The sequence below is a fragment of the Chinchilla lanigera genome, unplaced genomic scaffold (genome assembly GCF_000276665.1).
Source record: "Chinchilla lanigera isolate Chin_1 unplaced genomic scaffold, ChiLan1.0 scaffold00028, whole genome shotgun sequence".
Classification (NCBI taxonomy): domain Eukaryota; kingdom Metazoa; phylum Chordata; class Mammalia; order Rodentia; family Chinchillidae; genus Chinchilla; species Chinchilla lanigera.
In genome coordinates, this window is record NW_004955429.1 from 6875231 (window position 1) to 6895668 (window position 20438).

At 33.1% G+C, this 20438-nt stretch overlaps 1 protein-coding gene across 1 annotated transcript in view; it reads left to right on the forward strand.

The window, feature by feature from the left end:
- Positions 1-20438, forward strand: part of Dnajc1 (DnaJ (Hsp40) homolog, subfamily C, member 1) — a gene marked incomplete in the record, with an annotated part of 181124 nt that overhangs the window by 68775 nt on the left and 91911 nt on the right. Inside the window, 5 exon segments of the mRNA XM_013515403.1 lie at positions 2533-2634; positions 3130-3176; positions 9679-9844; positions 10694-10791; positions 11735-11828. Coding sequence (XP_013370857.1) covers positions 2533-2634; positions 3130-3176; positions 9679-9844; positions 10694-10791; positions 11735-11828 — 507 coding nt within the window.

A 20438-nucleotide genomic window follows, 5' to 3' on the forward strand; every position in this document is an offset into this window, starting at 1 on the left:
CCTGAATCACATAGCGAGACCCTGTCTCAAAAAAAAAAAAAAAAAAAAAAAAAGGAAACTTTAGTTGAGTGTATTCACACTGTAATTACACAAACATTTCCTATAGTTGGTCAGATCAGTAAGAATGTAGTAGTTACTCCCACATCATTCCCATTTGTCAAGTTACTCAATTGAAATGTAAAACTAAACAGCCAACAAGGATCTGATTCTGAGGCAACAAACTTCTGTTTCAATTCTGTTTAACCTATGTGCAAGATAGTATGAATTTGAACAAATTACCTTTCTCTGCTTCACTTACCATATCAGTAAAATGGGTCTGATAATAACTGTACTTATGTCATAGGTTTGTTATATGGATAAAATCAGTTAAGATTTTCACTAAGTACGAAAAATTAATGCTCATGTTGGAGCTACAACTTGTCAAGAGCATATCTTTTTATGTTAATTTATTTTATTATATTTTTGTCTTTTTGAGACAGGGTTTCACTGTGCAGTTCAGGCTGGCCTTGAACTTTGTAGCCCAGGCTGGTCTCAAACTCACAGCACTCCTCCTGCCTCAGCCTCCTGAATGCTGGGATTACAGACATGCGCCACCACACCCAGCTAGAGCATGTCTTTTTAGATAGAAAAAAATCTCAAAGCTTTTCAGCTGTGTCTACCAAGGATCGTGTTTACTGGTGTAATTGCTGAGTAGATTCTCTAGAGGAAAATAGGCAGTGTTCATGATAGCCCAAGTTGAGGAGGGGTAGGCGTGTGTAGGTGAAGCACAACACCAGAGGGTGGTAGAGTGCACTCTAAAATGTAATGATCTGGGAGACCAGGGCAAACATAGCAGGAGATAAGGCGAAAAAGATGGCAGCACTTGGAAGCTACTGAAGGGTTTGCAGCAGGAGAGCCATTTGGCCAGGTATATTTCGGCTGCATACCACAGCAAAAAGGTTAAGGATTGTAGTCAGGTTGGCAAGACTGGAAGCAGGGAGATGTCTTGACAACTATTAATGATTTTCATTCTTAAGTCATAGATGTTGCATGATGAACATGTATTAATTTTGTAATAAAAATACATAAACTTATTTTGTAAGAAATCTACTTTTGGAGTAATTTTCTCTATGATATAGTCCCAATTTTTATGAAATCTAAAATTAAAAACCCAATTGAATGATTTTTCATTTGACACATGACCTCATTGCTCAACAAAAAGAGTCATCACACATTTTCAGTAAATAATCTCTACTGCATTACCACATATGGTCTAATGTAGGAAAGACATCAGTTTTATTAAGCAAATTAGAATTAAAAAACAACTGTATTACCTAGCCAAACATACTCTGCTAATTTTATAGTTCCTCAGCCCTACATAAGTCACAAAAATATTCCTACCTTAGGGTAGCATACTAGCCTGGAGCAAGAAGCTCTAGGAAACTAGTAATGAAAATTATGGTTTACCAAAGAAAGCTTGACAGACTAATTATACTCTCATTTTATCTTTCTCTAACTCTATTTAACAACTGTTTAATTCCAGGTATGTTGAATTTTCTGTTGGTTTGGTTTTTTAGTCATTTTCAGTATAGTAGTTTAGGAATTAATTGGACAGCTATCAAACAAGGGACAAATCTAATCAGCAATTTTAGTATATTTTGCCTTGGGAATATGTTACTGGAATATTTTTTAAACTTAGTGGGGATAAAAGATTTAAATCTCAACATGACAGTGTATTCCTTGTTACTGTGCTTTTTATACTGATCATGTAGAATGGAGTTCTTTGCTGTTACCTGTACACTAGGTTATGAAAAATACGGTTTTTAACATCCACTTAATCTGAAATACTGAACCACAATGGTCTCTTTAGTATATATTTAAATGATTATATTAATAATACATGAGTAATGGGCAAATTTATTTCTGTAAACCAGACTGGGAAAACTGGAAAACATTACAGACACCCTCTAAAGCATGAAAAAACAAAACTATTTTCTAAATATAAGTATTTTTTAATAAATGCATATTTAACTGCCTTCAAATAGGCATACTTGTTTCACATGTGAAATTGAGATTCTGTAGTCTGTTGCTGGATGTTGTAAATTCAATATAAATAACAATGAGGAAACTACATATGGTAAGCTTGGGATTCAGAAATTGGCTTTAAGATTCTCAAATAAATAAGACCTTCTTTGAAGGCACACAGATGTATTAATTTTTAATTTGTTTCTTTTTGATCTCTTAATTACTGAAAAAGATTTATTGGTTAATTTTAAGAAGGCAAGTGTTTGGAAAGTTTTGCCAAGCGCTGCCTTCTTTAAATGACTGTATGGTAATGAAAAGTTAAGAGGAGAGCCAGATTAGATTGAATAATTGTTCAGTCATGTGGGTCAAACTAGCTGCATAGCCTGGTTGTTAGACTGATTGCTCAAATTACATTGCCTGGGGTCCTGCACTTGGTTGGCTGTCTTCTCAGATCTTAACAAGGTTCTGGGAATTTCTTTTTCTGACAAAGTTTGCTTTGTATTTTCCCCCTCCCCCTACCACCTCCAGGATGCTTCATCTGCAGACATCAGAAAAGCATATCGTAAGCTTTCACTAACTTTACATCCAGACAAGAATAAAGATGAAAATGCAGAAACTCAGTTTAGACAAGTAAGTGAAGTATGCTATTATATATACTTTTGTGACAGTTATATTAATAAATATGTTTATGGTAGAAATATTAACTTACATGTGGAACATTTTCTACCTGAAAATGAAGTCATAGTCTACAAATATACATATTTTAATTCAATTTTTAAAATGAAATTCATTTTTACTAGTGTTCTGTATAACTAGAATCTTGAAATTCTTGAAGGGGCATAACTGTCATAATTTCCTTGTCTGAATTTTTGTTTTTAAGAGATATTTTAAGATAAATTATTACTTTTGCATCTTTCACAAATTCTTGTTTTGATATCAAGCATTTTTAAACCTCTTATCATGCTACCAAAAACATAAAATATCACTTATAACTAAGATTTTCTCGGTTTATTGCATATATGGGCACATAGAATTTTCTACACGTGCGTTGTAGAGCCCTCACGCTCCTATGTGATTTCCTATAGTTGAGAGTATTTTTATTTTAAAGTAATGCTTCTATTTTAGTTGGTGGCCATTTATGAAGTTTTAAAGGATGATGAACGAAGGCAGAGGTGAGTGTTCATTTGCACTTTTGAATTGATGTTATAGTTTTGTGCCACAGTTTTAAAAGGAAAGAATTAAGTCTCATTAAACACTTTATTTCTTATAAGTTAGTATTTTTGTTCCTTCCAAGAAATGTAATGTTTTGCAAATGTATGTTTAGAGCAGAGTTAATTTCTATTGAAAATATTCAGTAGGTTGATTCAGAACTTACAAACTTTAGGATCATGAGTCATAATGTTAGTAAGTTCTGCTTCATTAGATAAGATTTTTAACATGGCTGTTTATGCCCTGGGAAATACAAATACCTCTTGACTTCAAACAAATGTCCATTCTTTTCACCATGTCAGTAATAGCTCCTATCTGGGCCTGGTGGTCTTTTTCCCCCTCTATTCCTTAAAATTACCCTGTTAGCAATAGGCAAGTTAGTATATTTTCTTGATTGTTTCCTCGTTCTCAAATGATTTAACCCAGTTTGTGAAAAAGCAGATAAACCTGTAGAAGAGAGGAAGCAAAATAGTCACCTCTTTCTGATTTCTTTTGCCTCTTTCCCCTTGTTTACTTGCTGCAGTGATTCTGTATTTAGGGTTAACCCTGAGGGGGGAGGCAGCCCTCACTGTCAGGCCACTGTGTGCCTTTCAGAAGGGTGGTCCTATATGTTTAGTGAGTAGTTCACAGTGCCAGAGCCTGAAGAGGAGATTGCAGAGGGGCCCCTTGCTCCTGTAGAATGTGTGGAATGTAGATACAATTATAGGGGCTTCAAAGTTCTTTAAGTCAGACCCACAGTAAGAAATACATTTTCACTTAAACTGGAAAGGAGAAGTTTCACGAAACATTTATTGCACATGAAACAGACTGATAGTTCTAGTCTGGTGTCTAGTCTTTTTCTCCTCCTCTCCTCCTTCTTCTTCCTCTTCTTCTTCTTCCCCCTCCTCCTCCTTCTTCTTCTCTTCCCCTTCCCCCAAACAGTGTTGGTTGTGGTCCCCAAGAAACTAGTGGCCACAATCTAAAATTTGAAAATACTGCTCTACAGTAAAAGAATACTTATAAAACAAAGCAAAAAACCCAGATGTTTGAGATTTAAGCTTAAGTCAGCCTGTATCTATGGGGCAGTTTCAGGACAGAATGTTGTACATGGCATTCTGAATCCTTCTTCAAATGTATTGTCTGAAATTAGTCTGTATCTTAAAAGGTTAGCTACAAGTCTTGATTCTCATGTAATTGTTTAATTTGAATATACCTCAGTTTGTCAAATTGCAAAGCAAGGGTTCAAGATATTCTCTTGGAGTATTCTTTGCTTTATAACAAGGGCTGGCATTGGTCCAGGTACCATAGCAGACATTCCTCTGGTTTGAGATAATCTATAATGTTGAAAGAGTCCTAGAAGTGTGTTGAAAGAAGTTTTGGTCGTTCTGTGCATATTTTCTAGTTGCTTTCTTTCATTGAGCCCCTAGTTTTGTTTCACACATCTGGAATGTGTCTGTAAAGATAGCCTTATTTAGTCTTCCATCATCTTTGCCATCACATTTTGTCCTTTTATTTGTTGATATTTTAAAAGTCAGTAAACTTTGTGACAATTTATTTCTTTTAACTGAAATTACTTTGATCTTTTTTGAGCAAATCACTTCCTCTGTATAAATTATTTTTTCTTAACAGACTCGTCTAATATTATCTCTGTAGGATTAGTTCCCTCTGCATTTATTTTAGAGTGTGGGTAGAAAAAAATGGATCTGACAGTTACACAAACAGCTGTAGTATTTATACCCCTTGAGGCCCAAGTAACTCTTTGGTAACTGGTTTTCCTTGAGGCAAAAGTCTTAACTAATCAAGCTGAGAATCACTCCTCTAAAGCTGTGCCTGAGGCCAGGTGACCTGTGAGTATTTAAACATATAGGAGAAAGACGTCTCTGCAGACAGTTACCTAGGTTCCTAATTCCTTTAAAAAAGAGCACAGTCAGCTTTGTCTTCTAAGAGAATGTTGTCCTACATTGGTATTAAAAATGCTTTTTAATATCATAATTGTTTATCATAAATATTCACTGGATAAGTGCTTTTAAAGTGTAACCTTCCAGGAATTTGCAGTTTGGAAAGTTGGTATAGACATTTTTTCTATTTATTTCCCTTATATAGTTGTGCTTTCACTGAAATCAGATGTGTTATTCACATTTTGTTAGATGGGGAAGTAACAATGAAATTTACTAAGAAACTGGATAACCTTTTGGTTTTCTTTTTTCTTGATAACCTTTCTTTTAGAAAAAGTTTTATCTTTGTAACAGACTTAGTTAGGTATAAATGCATACTATAAAAGTAAAGTGTTAAGTGTACAATTCAGTGATTTTATAGTAAATGTACAGAGTCATGGAAAACATTGCCACAATCCAATCTTTTGAACATTTCCATCACTTCAAAAAATTCCCCCAAGCCCATGTGTAGGCAACCCCAACTCTGGTCCTTGTCCTAAGCAAACACTTAGCTACTTTATGTACCTATAAATTTGTCTTTTCTGCACTTTTCATGTAAGTGGAATTATGCAGTGTGTCGTTTTCATATTGTTTTTGAGGCTTATTCATATTGAAGGCTGTTGAAGTGGTCTATTCTTTTTTATTGCTAAATAGCATTTCATTTTGTGGCTGTACCATTTGTTTATCCGTTCACCAGTAGATGGAGTAGTGGGTTGTTTACACCTTCTGGTCATGATGAGCAGTGCTGCTATAAACATTCACATATCTGTCTGTGTGTGGACATAGGTTTTCACTTCTCTTAGGTAGATTCCCAGGAGTGCAGTTGTGAATAAACTTTAACACCGCCCTTCCCTTTCTCCAGAGACATTGACTGTAGCACGAAACTAACAGGTTTTCCTGGTTAGTGTAAGAAAACCTAGCATAGTAGCCTTTCCTAAACTTCCTGAGCAAGCTTGCTTAGTTAATGGAACAGTCCAGCTATGTTCCAACATAAATTTCTAAACAAAAAGTATAGAACTGACTTTAAAGTATTGAATACTGGTCATTACATATGTACACTGGATTATGCTTTAATAATATCAACATACTTACTTTTACTAAAATCTGTGATAAGTTTTGACGAATATTCTTTTGCTAATCTGATTGTGTTTTATGTGTTACTATATTTGTAAAAGATATATTTTTTAGTTTACTAAATAATGTTTTATTCATAAATACAGTTCATTAGCCTTGAACACCAAAAGCTTTTATAAATGCATTACTATGTTATTGTAAATTTGGTTACAAATGTGTTCAAATCAAACAGTAAAATGAGAGTAAGAAATCTTACTTTTGCACATTCCCTAATTTGGAGACAGGAGATACCTAATAAATATGGTATATAAAGTCCCATGTACCCCAGTTTTTGACATATATGTATATTTTTTAAAAATGTGAGATCAGTTAATTTAGTCTTGTTTCTTATTTATGATCTTTCTACAAGGAATTTTTACTGGAGGGTTTAAAATACTACCTAAGTGCATATAGTGTCATTTAACAAGCTTTGTATGACAGACAATTCACAATTTTGGCAACTGGTAGAATTATTTATTAATTTTCATAATACACAAATTTTCCATTTTACTTATTTCATTGCTATTTTATATTTTAAATTATGCTTACATTTTAAATTTACATAAATATGCTGGTAATTCAGAATGTTTAAAGTTCACTTTTTTCCAGTATTTATATTAGGCTGTATATATTTGATGAAATGCAGATTCTAATGTGAACTCATTAATAATTATACAACCATTATTGTATGTTTAGTATGTACATTTTAAGAAAATCAAGTGAAATAATCATAAGCTAGACCATATGTTAGATGTGTGGAATTGATCAGTTAATGTTTTCATTTTTAAGAAAATCCCTTTATAGTTGCAGAGGATTTGTTTCATTGGTGGTATTTTCATCATAGAGATTTACTTCTGAGTATCTTATAACACATTTATACATTCATACATTCTCAATCTGGGCTTAACACATTGTTAAAAACACATAGTTTAACACATAGTTAAGAATATAGTACATATTTTTGTGGTACTGGGAAAGCACAGTTTATCTCAGTTTTTTGATACAGACATGTGCTTAAATATTAACAAAATATAATAAAGTGATGTTTTAAATTATTTGTTCCCAGAACAGTGTTTTTTCTTAAATAATTTATGAATTTAGTTTCTATATTTTAATGTATTTATCTTTTTGGTGTATCACCAAGGAAGTGATAATTTATCTTTTAACAGCATATATTCTAAAAAGCAAACTATAATAGATGTTATCTTCCCTTAAAATGGCCAATCGTGTGAGCCATAATGTTCATTGATAGTAAAATCAATAGAGCATTGATTCTGAGCTTAATTCTTAGACACTGTTGTTCAGAGTGGCAGTCATAGCCTGGTAAATATCTGGTTCTGTTTAATGTGTTTGGTACGTGAGGTTTTGCAGTCTTGAATGGTTGTGCACTAAATACAATTTATACATGAGGTAGAAAAATAGTAGCTATTCACAGATACCATTTTCAGCAGTGATGGTGATAAAATATTTGATGAGCTTCTTAACAAAGCTCAACTGTGCTTTCTTCTGATACAGTTTAGATCCAAAACAAATTTAATATTTAATAATGTTGCTAGGTAGTTGTGTTTACTTTGAGATTTTTAAAATTAATACTTTTTACATGAAGTTAGGAGAAAGATTTGCTGAAACTAGTAATTTTTATATTCATCTTTTTTTTTCCTTCAGATCTGCAGTAGGATAATGATTTAAAATAAATTTGAGATTTAACATTCATTGGACTTCATTCAAATGTTGTAGTCTTGTCTTACATTAACTGAAACCTTTGTACTTACCTATGTCTAATTTTAAATAGCCAGTTTTTTAAATAGCCAGTTTTTAAAAGATAGATTGAAACAGAAATTTTTGAGGACAAAAGTAATAGTTTTAAATGAAGTCATAGCATGATATGGTGAGGTTACTATTCAAGAATTGCTACAAATGCTGAGAAAGGATACTATTTAACTTCAAATTTCGTCTGACCCTGTTACTACACAACCATATTTTAATTTGTAGACTCTTGTAAAATACAGGTTGCCTTTTAAGAGTTTAGTACTAATTAATGTCCTTTGCTTTTAATATTTGGTTATTCTGATTTAATAGTGTTATTAATAACTTAAGTCAATTTAAGTCATTTTAAAATTCGCTAATAAAATATATTTTGCATTAATAACCAGTGTTTTTCTACTGAAAAAAGAAGTTGCCTGTAATAAACCTCTGCTGTATTTTTTTTAGCATATCTCCAAGGTATCAATTTAATAACTATCAAAGTAGCTACTGCAGTTGTTGCATTTAAATTGATTTACATGTCAAGACTGGCAGTTTAGCAGCTGCGCTATTATTCCTAGATCGGTCAATTTACTTGAGAAAAACCTACTACTGAGTTCTACTGACCTGCCTGACAATATAGGCCCTATTTCTATTCCTGTAATTAGGCCTGCGACTAACTCAGAATATTTTTAATTAAAATATTTTGGTCAATGTGTTGCACCAAATTAGGCCTTTCAGTGAAGATTTAATTCTAGAAATAGTGTGATTAGAATATTTAATGAGTTGTATTCAATTAAGATTAACAGGTTGTGTGTGTTGAACATACAGTGTTTGTGTAACCATTTTGAGTTTAACAATCATAAATGTTACTCTTTATTTTTAACCTTAAAAATATTTCCCTCAACTGACAGGTATATTTAAATTCAGTTAAAATTTTTTTTTAAAGTGTTTCCTAGCTTGATGGTATCAAGAAAGATAATTAAAATGCATTACAGTTAGAGCTTTTACTTATTAATATTCTTCCCTTTTAACAAAAGCCAAAAATGAGGAAATTACTACTTAAATATTTACAGATAATTTCTTTGAGAAATATGGCATAAGCATTAGATGTTTCTTCATCCTTTTCTAGTTTTGGAATTTTTTGTTTTCTAAAGGAAAACAATACAAAAACAATACAAAATCAAAAGGCTTTTACTTCATGAATAAGCTTTGAAAAAAATAATGTGTATAAATATTTCAACCCGGAACCACCATATTATGAGAGTAGAAATAGAAGCACTGACTAAAATTTGAATCCTGAATTTGGTCCAGGTAATGTGTAATTCATGGTATCAAATAGCTCTGGTCTTGCTTTTTCTCCTGTTGAGTACTTCCTTTCATTGCTAACTCTGTGGTAGGGTTTTCTCCTGCAGAGTGGTAGACAGGTAGATCATAGGTAGTTCCTTTGTTAAGGTGTCATGGCAGGGTCACATCTGTAAGTGATCTGGGATCCACCATATCACTACGTACTTTTTTGAAAGGTGGGCCACATATGTGCTTTGAATTTACTATATAGTACAGTGCTGGTAATCTACATAAATGTTACTCTTTGGGAGAAATTTTCTCTTTCCTCTTTGAAAATATAGTACAAAATTTTTGTTGTTGTCTTTTATTTTAAACTCCCCATGAAAAACTGTTATATTTGCTACTGTAGGTATGATGATATTCTGATCAATGGACTTCCAGATTGGCGACAGCCTGTATTCTACTACAGGAGGGTGAGAAAAATGAGCAATGCTGAGCTGGCATTACTCTTGTTCATTATTCTCACAGTGGGTCATTACGCTGTGGTTTGGTCAATCTACCTGGAAAAACAACTGGTAAGTATTGGTGATAAATCAAATGATTTTGCCTCCTTCATTTTATATGGAATGTAAGACGTTTATTTCTCAAGTGATAAAAATTTCTATTTCTCTACATATACTCTTCAGTTGAATAGTTTTTTATATTCAATAGTGTTTATCTCTTAACTCAAAAAAACCAAAATATTCTTCTTTTTAAGAATATGGCATTTAATTTTGTTATAAAATTTTGTGAAAGTCCAGCTATTTAGCTGAAAATTAGAAAGTAGAACCATGTTTTCTTAGTTATCACCTTCCACATATAATTATTAATATGACTCATTTAGAAATTTTTTGTCACAGACCCTCATATAATATTTGCTTTTAAAAAGACATTTCAATTAAATAAGATTTGAAATGAATATATTGTACACCTTTGGAGAACAGTTTAGTTAAAAAATTATACTTTTCTTGATCTAATATGCTGCTATGTAGTTTATTCTGTTTCTGTTTGATATTTATTTGTGTAAAGATAAACACATTTATCAGTGTTCATGAATTAGCATCTGTTTTCTTATTCCTTTTGAAGTGACATTATTAAAGTTGCATGAATGAGAAAAAGTAAGTTGAATGCTTTCTCTTAGAAAACTTTGATTGCTATGGAGATGCACATGACTGACAGTGCTGAACTTCATGTGTGTTTAAGGCCTGGATACCATGGCAACAGTTACTGTGAAAGATTGATGATTTTACTTAATCATGTTGGACCATACATACATTTGCATAAATGTTCCTCTAAAGTGTTTACCCTTCACAGAAGAATCTTGATAACATTTGAAGAGCACATGTTTAATGATAACCTGTAGCCGTGATTCTTTCCACATTAAGGATGAACTGCTTAGTAGAAAAAAGAGAGAAAAGAAAAAAAGAATGGGAGGCAAGAGTGTGGACGTATCAAAACTGGGCGCTTCAGAAAAAAATGAAAGGTGGAGTAAATAAAAATTTATGATTTGAAATTTGTAAAGTATCTTTATATGTACATTCGTTGCAGATGTGTTCTCATTACATCTATAGTATATAAAGACTAATGTACCATAGTTTATAAGATAAATGCTAATCTTAAGTAAAATTCCTAGAATTTTTCTCTCATAAAATGTTTATATATATATGTGTGTATATATATATTTAAATGATATAAAATTTTGGTTACTTGTAGCTTGAGGTTTTATACTGGAACTTTAGAAAAAAAATGATTACTAGAAGAATCCCTTAGCTGAGAAGTGACAGTGTGTACAGAGGCAGTGATACGCTGTACACTCAGAAAGATACCACCATTTCTTCTATTGATTCCTAGAAAGAAATAAAGGGTTTAAATAGTTCACACAGCAGGGCACAAACTGGATCAATGTGGGACAGAGAGCAGAGACTATTCTGCCTGTCTTCTATTCTGATGACATCAGTGAGTAATGCTTCAGTGAACTGCAAATGACATTGATTTTTATGTATTGGTTTGTTTATGCTACAGTCTTCATATCTGGTTGTCAGCACTTGAACACTCTGACGATGTTAGTCTTTAATAGCTGAAGTGATCATGAGGTTTAAGAACTTGTTTTGTAGAAGTGATGAAAAGCCGAGATTAGAAAGAGAAATTTTGCATCTTCATCTTTGGAACTTGACTGAGAGCCTCCTTTCCCAAAATTTTAGCCTATAAGCTATTACTTGCTCTATATATTGCCTTTGTTGTAACTGCTGTATTTCATGAAAAATTAAATCAGATTAAGTGATAACTGTCATAAATATTTCACTGAATACTTCATAGTTTGTTGGTTGTGAAATAGGTATTCAAAAGAATTCATGAGCTAAAAACACTTGGTTTTCCAACTTAGAATATTTTGCTGATTTGTTGTTTGGGTTTCCCTACCCTTTTAGATTACTGATAAAACCACAATGGCATGATTTGCTTCCATGCAAGCTGGGAATTTGGTTTTGCCTTACGCTAAAAGCATTGCCTCATCTAATCCAGGTAAAATGTACTTCTTTCATATAATATTAGATGCTTTCATTGTTAATTATTCATTAAATAATTTATGCCCATGTCTGCTTTCTGAATGCTGATACCCAGTGTATACTTCATAATGTTGGTTGAATTTAAATCAAGTACTTTTATAAGTTAAGTCTAATTTGGATTCTAAGATTATTTACATACCTATTCCTACAATTATCCTATTTTGCTATTAAAATACCTCAGAATTCCAAGACACTGGAAAAAAAAAAAAAAGCTGTTTTGAGGACAGACATAAAAGCAGTAAAAGTTTCGTTTGTCTTTAAAGGCATAACTAGTAAAAAGGAGCCAGACTCAAGTAGCTTGTCACCTGTTGTTTTAATAGCATTTAAGTACATAATGTTAAAAAGAAAAACATTTTTTATGTGAGCTTCTGTATAATTATGCAAAAGTATATAGTGCTTTCAATTTATGTACAAGTTTAAGAGGAGTGAAGACATTTTGTCTTCCACAGGTAATCAGACTTTCTGTTTCAAGTTAGTCTTGATCAAGCAATAAAATATGGGTACATATATTTATATGGCAATTTTCCATTCTTTTATGCGCACCATACCAAGTATAGTTTACTAAATTATTGCTTTGCTAACTCAATCATTTATCTAGTTAGAAAATTCCCAACATATAAACATAATATTTGAAAGTAAATATACTTTTTGATGTACAGACTTTGAGGTTCTTTGTGATTATAGTTTTGAAGGAGCAATGTTTTATTTCAGAAAATAAGTGCTAATAAGCCAGAGAACCAGTCCTGCCCACTTTGTATTCATGTATCAGAGCTGTTTTTCATAACCATTTATGGGAACGAAAGACCTCAACTTCTGCACCCTGTTTTTGTTTTTCTTCTCATAATGTAAATCATATTTGAAGAAATAAAATGTACCAACATGCTTCTGTCTAGCCTTTAGGAAATTATTTATCAGTTTTTTCCTCAAAATAATTCATGTTAATAGTTATTTCTTACAGTCTTACATTTTGTTTAGTTAATAAAGAAAAATTGAAGTATGTTAGTAATTTAGAAACCTTGGTTTTTAAGTTGGTGAACATGACATTTATTTGAGCAAAATCCAAGTTCTTATGCACTATATCAGTAGAACAATAAGAGAGAGAGAGTATATTTAATCATACTATATGTTTGTAAGAAAATATGACAGAAATATTTCTAGGACAGATTTTCATTTTTTTGAAGTCTATTTTTGGCCAGTGCTAGAATCTGCAATACGCAAATGAGAGAACAGATGAATTTAAAAATATAATCATGAGATAGTATAAATAGAATACAACATAAAATGTCAATCTTAAACACTTATTTGTAATTTTAACCTAAGTAATTTAAAATAAAGTTTATGTGGTAAAATTAACATATTTCTATCTGCTTGTGGTATCCAGCCCTATGACTCTTTTGCTTCAGCATAAATTTTTAGAAAAGATACAAAAATAAGAAAATTTACCGAACTTCTTTGGTCTCTTTAGAAACTCTTATTTAAATAATTTGATCAATTTGACTTTTAAGGTTTTTACTTACATTATGGTGCATATTGCCTCTCAGTTTTTAGGTATTTAGGCATTAGACTTTCAAGTCCTTATAAACCTAATTTTAAAATTTTGTTCTAATTATTTCTTCCTGATAAAAGCATTATAAGAAGAAAAGGGTGATTTTTCCTTTTTCTTATACAAATACTTGATATTTTAATTCTGCTTTGGAACCATAAGATTAGTTTTTGTGGTGGTCACTAGCAAAATAATGTTATAATAGCTTCTTTCTGGTACAAGTTATAATAGTTGAAGTGTTTTAGATTTATAAACATATAGCATATGAAAGACAGCAAAACAATACTGAATAGTTTCTGTTAGGTTTAGATTTTCATTTGCTTTTTTCTCCTGTCTTTCGTGACCTTCATATTATTTTATCTTTGATAAAATCATGTAATGTGAATTTTATGTGTTTGTGTGATATTTCTATAAGGGATCTTCCTAAATAAGATAGTTGTGAAACTTAGACCTTTTAACCTGAAGCAAACAGGATTGTTAATTGGTATAGTAGTCAGAAATGGGCCCTCCTAAAGACCTCAAAATAAAAAATGATACATAGAGCCTAAACTTTTTAAACATACATTATATGTATTTACCACTCTTATAATATGAAGCCATTGTTGTATTTTTAAATAGGAGTCTACTCATTAGAGTTCCTGATCTTCTTTCTTGCATAAACTACTATACCTATAGTCGTAGTGAGAAGCTTGGAAATCTTTTTAAAGAAGAATCAGCCTAATCTGTGGTGAAGCAATATTATTGTGTAATACTTACAGAGTTTTATGATTTTCCCTAGTCTTTTACATCTGTGAGCAACATTTTTAGCAGCTCTTTATTTTGAGTTTCCCAAAGCATTAAGCTTGAGTTTCATAGAAACAACTCATTTTTTTACTAATATTTTATTATTTTACAAAATATTTAATTGGCTCATATTATTACAGTAACAAGTATAACTGACACCTGTAGGATTAAGAACTAACACAACCAGCTCTTACAAACATACAATGAATAAACAGGTATCAGTGAAGACAGTTTTACTACTGGTGTGTCTCTTGAATTTTTTGAACATTTATCTAAAACTGAACTTCAAATACCCTGTGCAAGTACATAAAAATGAAATTCTGATGGCTTCCAGCAGGTGAACTTCACGCCAGCAGAATCTGTTGTCTAATCTTGCCTTCGCAACACCCCAACTTCTGTCTTCCCTGTTCATCCTCTGTATACCCATTTCTTTACTGAACTTCACGTACATGCAAGGTTATCCAGTAAGTTTGGGAAAAGCAACAGTTTTAACCCGCCTTATAGTCTCAAGTTCTCTTGTATTATATAGCATCGAAGATTCCTGAGAAAACTCCTTATTGTCTGCTTAGTTTGCCTAAATTCTTTTCTGTCCTCCTCCACCAAAAAATCATAAATGAGAACCATCATATAAATATAAATGTTTGATATGTAAAGCTTCTTCTGGTTCTAGGTTAAAAAAATAATCCATCCAGTTCAATAAAAATATATTAAATACTTACAAAAACAAGGCACTACAAAGAGTCTAGAAAATAATGTGCCTTCTGGGCAGGCACATTACTGTCAGGTAACAGTTATAATGCATGAATTAAATGACTGTGATACAGTATGGAACAAGGAGTCACATGTGTAGTAGAGACAGTGATTCTGTAGATGTTCAGAGAAGTAAGGTTGACTCCATTTAGCACGACCAAGGAAAACTAAAAAGAGGAGACACTTGAGTGGAGTCTTAAAAGCGGTCCACTTTGTGCTGTAGGTCATATACAAAGATACTTTCATAGATACTGTATTTTCCATGCAATCAGACTGTGCTGAGGCTGAAAAAGACACTTTAAAAAAAAGAGGATATGTTGTCATCTATTTCTGTGTTCTGAGTCTATCCATTTAGGAGTTCATATTGTAAGCTGATTTGAGTAGTCTGCAAAGAACACGTATGCAGAATAAAGTTAATTTATGACATTGCAAAGTCCATCGCACATACCTGTCAAAAATATGTGTGCAGTGTTAGAAGTAGTAGATACAAAGTACCCAGTGACTATGAAATGGGCAGTAAATCCTCAAAGGGGTTCTGTGATCAGTTGTATAATATAAAAGTATCTCTCTGATACAACTCCTTGCTTTTTGAAAAGTTCCTCACACTTCCAGCATTGTTTTATTCCTATATTTTGCTCTGAAAAAGGTATGAGAGAATTATAAAAATAATAAATTAGAATAGCAGAGCTTTTATACTTGACTCCTGTTAAATATTTGATGATGTTAACATAATATCAAACATTCTCCAGATAGGTCAGTATTATAGGAAGAGATGTATAGAAATTACTACTGTATACTTAGCAAAATGTTTACCAGTATCATGCATGTACCCACAGAGGCAAAACAAAAAGAAAAAATAAACAGCTAATTAGAAATTAACAAAAAAGAATACAGGGAGTACTTGTGAACTGATAACTAGATGGAAGGCTGGTGTGCCGACAGAGCTGAGCGAGGAGTAAAATGTGTGACTGCATGCAGGGAAGTTGGTCGGCCTTCAGAAAGTATTCAGATAGCTAAGGATGCAAGTGAGGGTGATCAGCAAGAAGAAGAAAATGAGTTAGAACATATCAAGCCCTGTAGCAGGGGCTTTGAGGCTAGAATGTAACTGTAACATTACAAGTCTAGCTTCTGTAACACTTTCACATTTTACCAATCTGTTTCTGTGCATGATAATTTTGATGGGAGTATACCTTTGCTTCTCTGATGACCTAGTCCTCCATGTCAGTTGTAGTCAGCATGTAACTCCTGGAAATTATCCTGATAACCATATTGTCCTTCTGGGAGGGTGTGTGGGGTGTGGGTGTGTGTGTGTGGGTGTGTGTATGTGTGTGTGTTAAACTCAGTGCCTTGTACACGCTAAGCATGTGCTTTACCATTGAGCCATACCCCCAGTCCTGACATACTTTTTAAATCAGTCATATGTTCTATAGCCATAGAAGTGCTAAAAATTGATGAAATACAATTGATACTATGTATTTAAATTGAAATCTTATAACAATTTATTTTTACCACTGCCTACCTGTGTTGGAACCACATACATTTAGGCCACAATAATTTAGTTTGGGAAGGGGGTGAGACTGGATTTCACTGTGTAGACCAGGCTGGCCTCAAACTCACAGTGATCCTCCTGCCTCAGCATCCGCAAATGCTGGGGGATTACAGGAATTTGCCACCACACCCAGCAATAATTTAGATTGTTAATCTCATTTCTCATATAAGATCTGAAAGTGCCAAATAATGTCGAGTGAGTCCTAATTTAAGCCATATAATCACAGTTCTGTGTTCTTCAGAGATGAAATAGATCTGAAGTACTGAGAAACTATGTATTTGCTTATTAGTTTGATTTTCTGGGAATTCACTATTCACATTTCTATCTACCCGATATGTTGTTACATTTTTCAGCATTGTAACCTATAAAAACCATTGCCCAAAGTTGTAATTTCTTCACATTGTTAAGTTCTAGACTCGTTGTTTCTCACTACCAAGCTGATATAACATGAAGACTGTGAAAATGAAACTTATTCTAAGAAATTTCCAGTGTGCATATCCTTACCACCATCAAGGTTTATAGGTTGCATAAAAGCAGCAGCTATGTAAAGAGAGGATTCTTCTCTGGATTGCTCTGATTTTCACCTTTAAAAAATGTTGCCTAAGATTGTAAAGGAGTACTACAGTCTGTATGAAACTGACTCTAAATGGAAACTTCTCCCAAGAAGCTTCTCGCATGGAGACTACAACTGTGGACAAGTTAGGAGGTCACCCCTCCTTCTAATCAGAGCTCTCCTTTCTACCCTTCTGCCTCTCCTTGCTAGGCCTCTGTCAGAAACTAAACAAACAAAACCTTCACAGCTAATTACCAGGAAAAAAAGCTTCTAAAAGGCTAGGAGGCATTTGTTGTAAGCTGAATTGCCTGCCCTTCTACTCAGAGTTAAATACAGATTTCCCAAGGGATGAGGCAGCTTACTTTTAGTACATTAAAACTTTAAAAAACTTTCCAGACCCCTGGATTTTATATAGAAAATATATAAACAAATGAGAAGGGACAGAAACTGTTCTCAGTTTTTATAAGGCTGAAACTCTACTGCTACTTGAGGACAAAAGGATGCAAGAAAACTGGAAAAACCTCACAATATAAGACAAAAATTCCATACTGCTGCACTCTGGAAGGAGGATTTAAGACATCAGTACTCCGATCCAAAGACACAACATAAAGTAGGATTTTCAAGTTTTGTTGCTAGGTATAGAAAAGATAAAAAGCCACAATGCTGATTAGGTAGGATGTTAAAGATATATAGACTCACTGGTTGCATATTTTGTACATAGAAATATTCAGATGAGTGAAGTACTGCGCCCAGAGTGACGCACAACTCGTTCTGGGTAGGAGTGAAGCTGAAAGCATATGCCAAGAAATATTAACATAAAACTATAAAAGCTCAAAAAGTAATACATTTCCCAGCAGCCGGGTAACTAGATTTTGTAATGAATATGTAAACTATCTGATCTCAAACACCCTATCAAAGTACTTAGGTTAAATTGTAATTATTATAAAAGGTGTACATGGATTCCCGTATTGGATTGGAGCTGAGTAGATGGCTTCTTCGGTCTCTTCGTCTCTTAGCCCAGATTGAAAGTAGTTTTAGACTTTTTATCTCATTGAATGTAACTGTTTTAGGCAGAAGAAGGCCTTCTAGTTTTATTTTATTTTTATTACCTTTCTGTGAGCTCAGTGTTACTGTAATTCAATACAGAAATTTTGACTCTTATTTTAAAGTATCTAATTTAAAAGTTTTTCTATATTTGTTACTGTAATTTTATTATATATTATATTAATTCTGAGCTTATTAGTCATTTAAACAACAAAATTTAATACAGAGCATGTGACTTTGTAGGCAGATTTTTCAGGAAAGTACTTACGGTATTTTCTTAGTTTGAAGGTTGTTTGTAAACCTCAAGCAAAAAAGATTTGTGTTGTCAAACAGTCAAAAAGAAATGGAGCTTCCTCCTTCTTTTTCCTGCTGCCTCTCCTCTGAGCTCTTCTCCCATAGCCCTTGTTCTGTATTTCTCTGCTCAAACCACTGTAGATCAGTACCCTTCCTTGCTCATTTTCTTTGGATTATTTAACATTTTGATATTTATATGAGATGTAAAAGTAAACAAAACATGACAAACAGTGCCAGCTCACTTGAACTGTGTCAGAAAGTTGAAAGATTTATATCACAAAAAAAATTTCTCTAAATCATAGCCCAATAAACTATGGAAATACCACATCTTCAAGATTTAACTCAATTGTCATCATCATTATGAAGCCTTTATCAAGCCAACTAAAAAATGTTTATTGTATGTTCTGTATACTAACTTTAATATAGCATTTATGTTTTACCTCAGGTTAAGCATCACTAATCCAGAAAAATCTGAAATTTGAAATGTTGCAATATCCAAAATGTTTTGAGTGCTGATCTGACATCACAAATCTAATGGTTTAGTGGACACAAATTGTTTGCCACACAAAATTAAGTATATTGTATGAAACTACCTTCAGACTATATGTACAAGGTGGATATGAAACATAAAATAATTTTGTGTTTCGATTTGGGCACCTTGTCCACGGCCATACCACCCTGAACATGCCCGATCTCATCTGATCTCAGAAGCTAAGCAGGGTTGGGCCTCGTTAGTACTTGGATGGAAGAGATTTGGGCACCATCCTCCGGATATCTCATGTATGTGCAGATGTTCCAAACTGGGGAAAAAAAAAATCAGGAATCTAAAACTTCTGGTCCCAAGCATTTTGTATAAGGCATACTCAAACTGCAGTCACAGTAGACAGATTATGGTAAAGTACAGAACATCCTGAAGTTCCAGTGGCTTAATTTTTCTGACTTACGACATGTGTCCATCACCGGTTTGTAGAAACAGCATTCTGCTCTAACTCGCTGCTCACGAGTTCTGAAACCCATGTCCACCTTGCTCACTGTGGCAATAGAGAGAGCTGGGGATTTGTGTGAGTTTTCTCTTTTGAGTTGATTGGGAAATGACATGTGATGTTTCCATCTGCAGCCCCCAGAGAACCAGTTCTGTGACCTCACCTAACCTTAAGAGGACATCAAGGTGATGGGGAAGTTAACACAATATTGGGCAAGGACCATTTTCTCTTCACCAGATATTTATCAAATCTTTACTCTGTATCACATAGTCTTCTAGGCCCTGAAAAAGGAAAGGAAAGGGGAAAGGGGTAGGATTCCTGTTTCCATAGAACATACATTCTATAATCCATATTTTATTTAATATTTATAGTTAATTTTACATATTCTTTAAGGGTAACTGTTGTGCATTATATAATTTTCATATGTCTTTTCTTTAAATCTTTTCTATTTTATTGTCACTTTTTATCTTTAGAAACTATCCCTTTCTTTTAATTAGTATGTGTTTGCCATACAAAATCAGTACATTTATGGTTGGTATGTGTACATATCACATCTGAATCCTCTTTACTTCCCCTTCTCCTCCCCTCCTTTCCCCTTTCCTACCTTCTTTCCCTTTCTAGATCTGCTTAGTCATCTCTAGATTTCTTCTTAGTTCGAACACATGCACCCCATTTACAGTATACATGAAGAATAGCCATTATCTTGAAGAAAAGCATCATCTTGAATACTTTCCCTAGGGTCAGTCTAGTTTATTCTCAGATAATTTTAATTATTAGAAAACACTTTCTTAAATTTATCCAAAGTCAAAACTTTCATCTCTGGAACTATACATAGTTCTTATAATTATTCTTTAAATATTTTCAGTAGTTATTAGATTATACCTAGTCCTCTCATCTCCAGTACCTTATTAGTTTCAGGCTGCCTGTCTGATCACTTTTCTTTTATTTATTTTTTGAGTTTTTGGAGACAGAGTCTTGCTATGTAGTTTAGGTTGGTCTTGAACTCACTATGTAGCCCAGGCTGATCTCAAACTCACAGCAATGAGAGCACAGGTGTGCCACACCAC